This window comes from Cibotium barometz, chromosome 7 (assembly GCF_041138505.1).
Source record: "Cibotium barometz isolate CiBa-2024 chromosome 7, ASM4113850v1, whole genome shotgun sequence".
NCBI lineage: Eukaryota > Viridiplantae > Streptophyta > Polypodiopsida > Cyatheales > Cibotiaceae > Cibotium > Cibotium barometz.
In genome coordinates, this window is record NC_141052.1 from 4637248 (window position 1) to 4640000 (window position 2753).

At 43.0% G+C, this 2753-nt stretch overlaps 1 protein-coding gene across 1 annotated transcript in view; it reads right to left on the bottom strand.

Moving 5' to 3' along the window:
* Positions 1–589: 589 nt before the first annotated feature.
* The window catches only part of LOC147636604 (LIM domain-containing protein WLIM1-like), a 2613-nt gene continuing 449 nt past the window's right edge, over positions 590–2753 (bottom strand). Inside the window, exons 2-5 of the mRNA XM_086800045.1 lie at positions 2002–2101; positions 1682–1731; positions 1312–1398; positions 590–1222 (exon numbers count right to left, since the gene is read on the bottom strand). Of these exons, the coding sequence (XP_086656171.1) occupies positions 1019–1222; positions 1312–1398; positions 1682–1731; positions 2002–2101 (441 nt within the window). The 3' untranslated portion in view covers positions 590–1018. The remainder of the gene's footprint in view (positions 1223–1311; positions 1399–1681; positions 1732–2001; positions 2102–2753) is intronic.

Here is a 2753-nt window from a genome sequence, read left to right on the forward strand (position 1 = left end):
AGATGCATTTTTACAAGTATACCACTCCACATGTACACAACTCGGCACCTCAACACCATCACTGCAGCCAAGTGATTCATCTTTTTAAACTTCATATAATAGGCAGCAAGAAGTTGCTGCTCGTGAACCCCCTGAGATGGATCTGTTCTCCTTGCAAATGCCCGACTCCAGAACTATAGGCAAAAACCCACCCATTAAAATCTGCTGACACCAAGATGTATCGAAGGCATAAGAGTGGAGCTTTAGACAGACTCGGCACTGCAACACAACCACTGCAGCCAAATCTTCAAGATCATCTCTAAGGGTTCATGCATTAAGCGAAGGTTGCTGCTCTTCAACTCCCAGAGATCTCCTTGCAAATGCCCAGCTCCAGAACTATAGCCAAAACCCACCCATTGAAAACCGTCAAGACACCAAGATGTAGTGAAGAAGTGGGGCTTCAGACAGGAACCTGCCCACCACAATTTTGCTTACCCTGACACAATCTGATGTGTAGTACCCTCTCCAGTAGAAAAGCAGCCTAGATGCCACCCGATTAAACTCCAGTGATTAGCAATCCACACCAACATTACTAAATGGCAGATCAGAATTATACTTGTCAAATAGTACTTTTATGGCAAACAAATGTTACATATATTGGTTTTGAAAATCACAATTATCAAGGCAGACTAACACAAGCAGACTGCTTGTTAAATAGGGCATTCTACCTTGAGATATACAAAGCTATTCACTAGCTACAATACCCGAGACTGACTCAGCAAAACTCACCTTTATGCATCAACACAGCAACCTGAACACAAGACTATTATGAAAGACTGACAGCTTATCTCCCTAGCTAGCTACAGACCCAGCTTTCGCACAACTCGAAGTTCAGCAAACCAGTAAAAACACTCTCCATATGAACAAGGCTGCCCAGCCTAAACCAAGAATCTTGGCAAAGAGGATATATAATATACACTGAACTCCACCCAAAGCAGTTGTGTAGCATATCTGGCTGTAGGGACAAACCCACTCAATCCTAAACATCATCTGCTGCTGCAGTCTTTACAGCCGGCAGTTTTTCCAGTTGACTGAAATCTCCTTTCTCCTTGAACAATTGTGAATTATGGTGCCGACAGTACAGCCGGCCTTCATGGGCCACATAATTTGAAGGGCTCAAGCTACAGCCCCCATGGCAGCACTTGAAACATGACTTGTGGTACAACATCCCATCGACACTAACCTGCAGCACCAAAAACACTCCCTGGTCTTAAGGTTCACTCACTTGATAGTTATAAGAACAGAGATTTTGAATTCAAACAAATCCATTACCTTCTCAATTGGATAAACAGTCTTTCCACAAGCCAAACATTTTTCCTGCGTTCCAGAGAAGATTGACGAGAATTTTGTTGGTGTCCTCTGAAACGGCATTGGCGGAGGAGCTTGGTTATAGATATCATAAACAATGCGCTATCCATTCATTTGCTTCAACATTTGGAAAACACCATTTTGAAAAATGTAGTCATCATCATGGGTATGATGGGTGTGTGCATGGGTGACTGAGCGAGGTCATAAGCATGTGTTCACATGATAGGGCACCAGGGTACACTAATGCATGTATGGCATGCTCGTGCACGTGAGAGAAAGAGATAGAGAGATTCATTTTTTGACAGTCAGGAGGAAAAAGGAACGATTAAGATACCGATTCACCATCTAAACCTCTGTCCGCAGACTTTGGAGTTTTTGGAACACCTGCATGCATGCAAGAGTTGAGCAGATTCCATTACCTGTTCCACAGTCTACACTTCATTTCTTTCTTCTTTTTCTTTTTAAGTTTGGCAAATTAGAAATTACAACTCACACATCCCATCTTTACATCAAGCAGCCAGCCCTCATGCATGGACTTCAAACAACCAAACAACTGGGTTATACACTGCATTTGACCTCATGCATGGACTTCAAACACCCAAACAACTGGGCTACACACTGCATTTCTTTAAGCGTAGGGCTTAAGGAAACTACCTGACTCAAAACTCTTTTCCAAGCTTCCTGTCCTCTTAAACAGCTGATCGAAGTGGGGCTTGCAGTACAAAGTTCCTTCAAATGACGAATAGTTGCTCAGCTGCACATGGCAAAAAGAAGTAACTAGCTAGCCGCACATTGCAAAGCTTCTGATTTACACAGATCTCCAGACAACTAAAAACTCATGCAGAATCAAAGCTACACAAAACACCTTCCTAGTTACTACATCACATATGAAGATCATGTGAGGCCCATGCTTTCAAAAGATGAGGAATTGAGTGATTTGCAACAGGCACCTGAATAAACCCATAGCCCTAACCCCCAAACCTGGAGTGACAGATGAAGGGATGAAGCACACATACTAAGAAGCATCTCGGCTGTAAGACAATAACCGAGACTGTGAGAAGAATCCCTATCAGATCCAACATTTAACTATCAAAACGCACATTTGTGAAACGAACAATGAAACCCTGAGCTCACAACCGCACACGTACTCAGTTCCATAAAATGCCCAGGATCCAACAGATCCCAACAAAGGGAGCTCAAGACGAAACCCTAAATCAGTGGGACCTACTGCATCAAATGGGACCCTAAATCAGCAGATAGAACCCTAGAAAAATGACTAAAACCACATGACATCAAAATGAGTCGCGAGACCACAAAGCATCGGAATGGATCCTTAAGCAAAGGACGAATCAGAAGGCTAACCAGAACGATCATAAGGTAAAACCTTAAAACACCAGAACCAGATG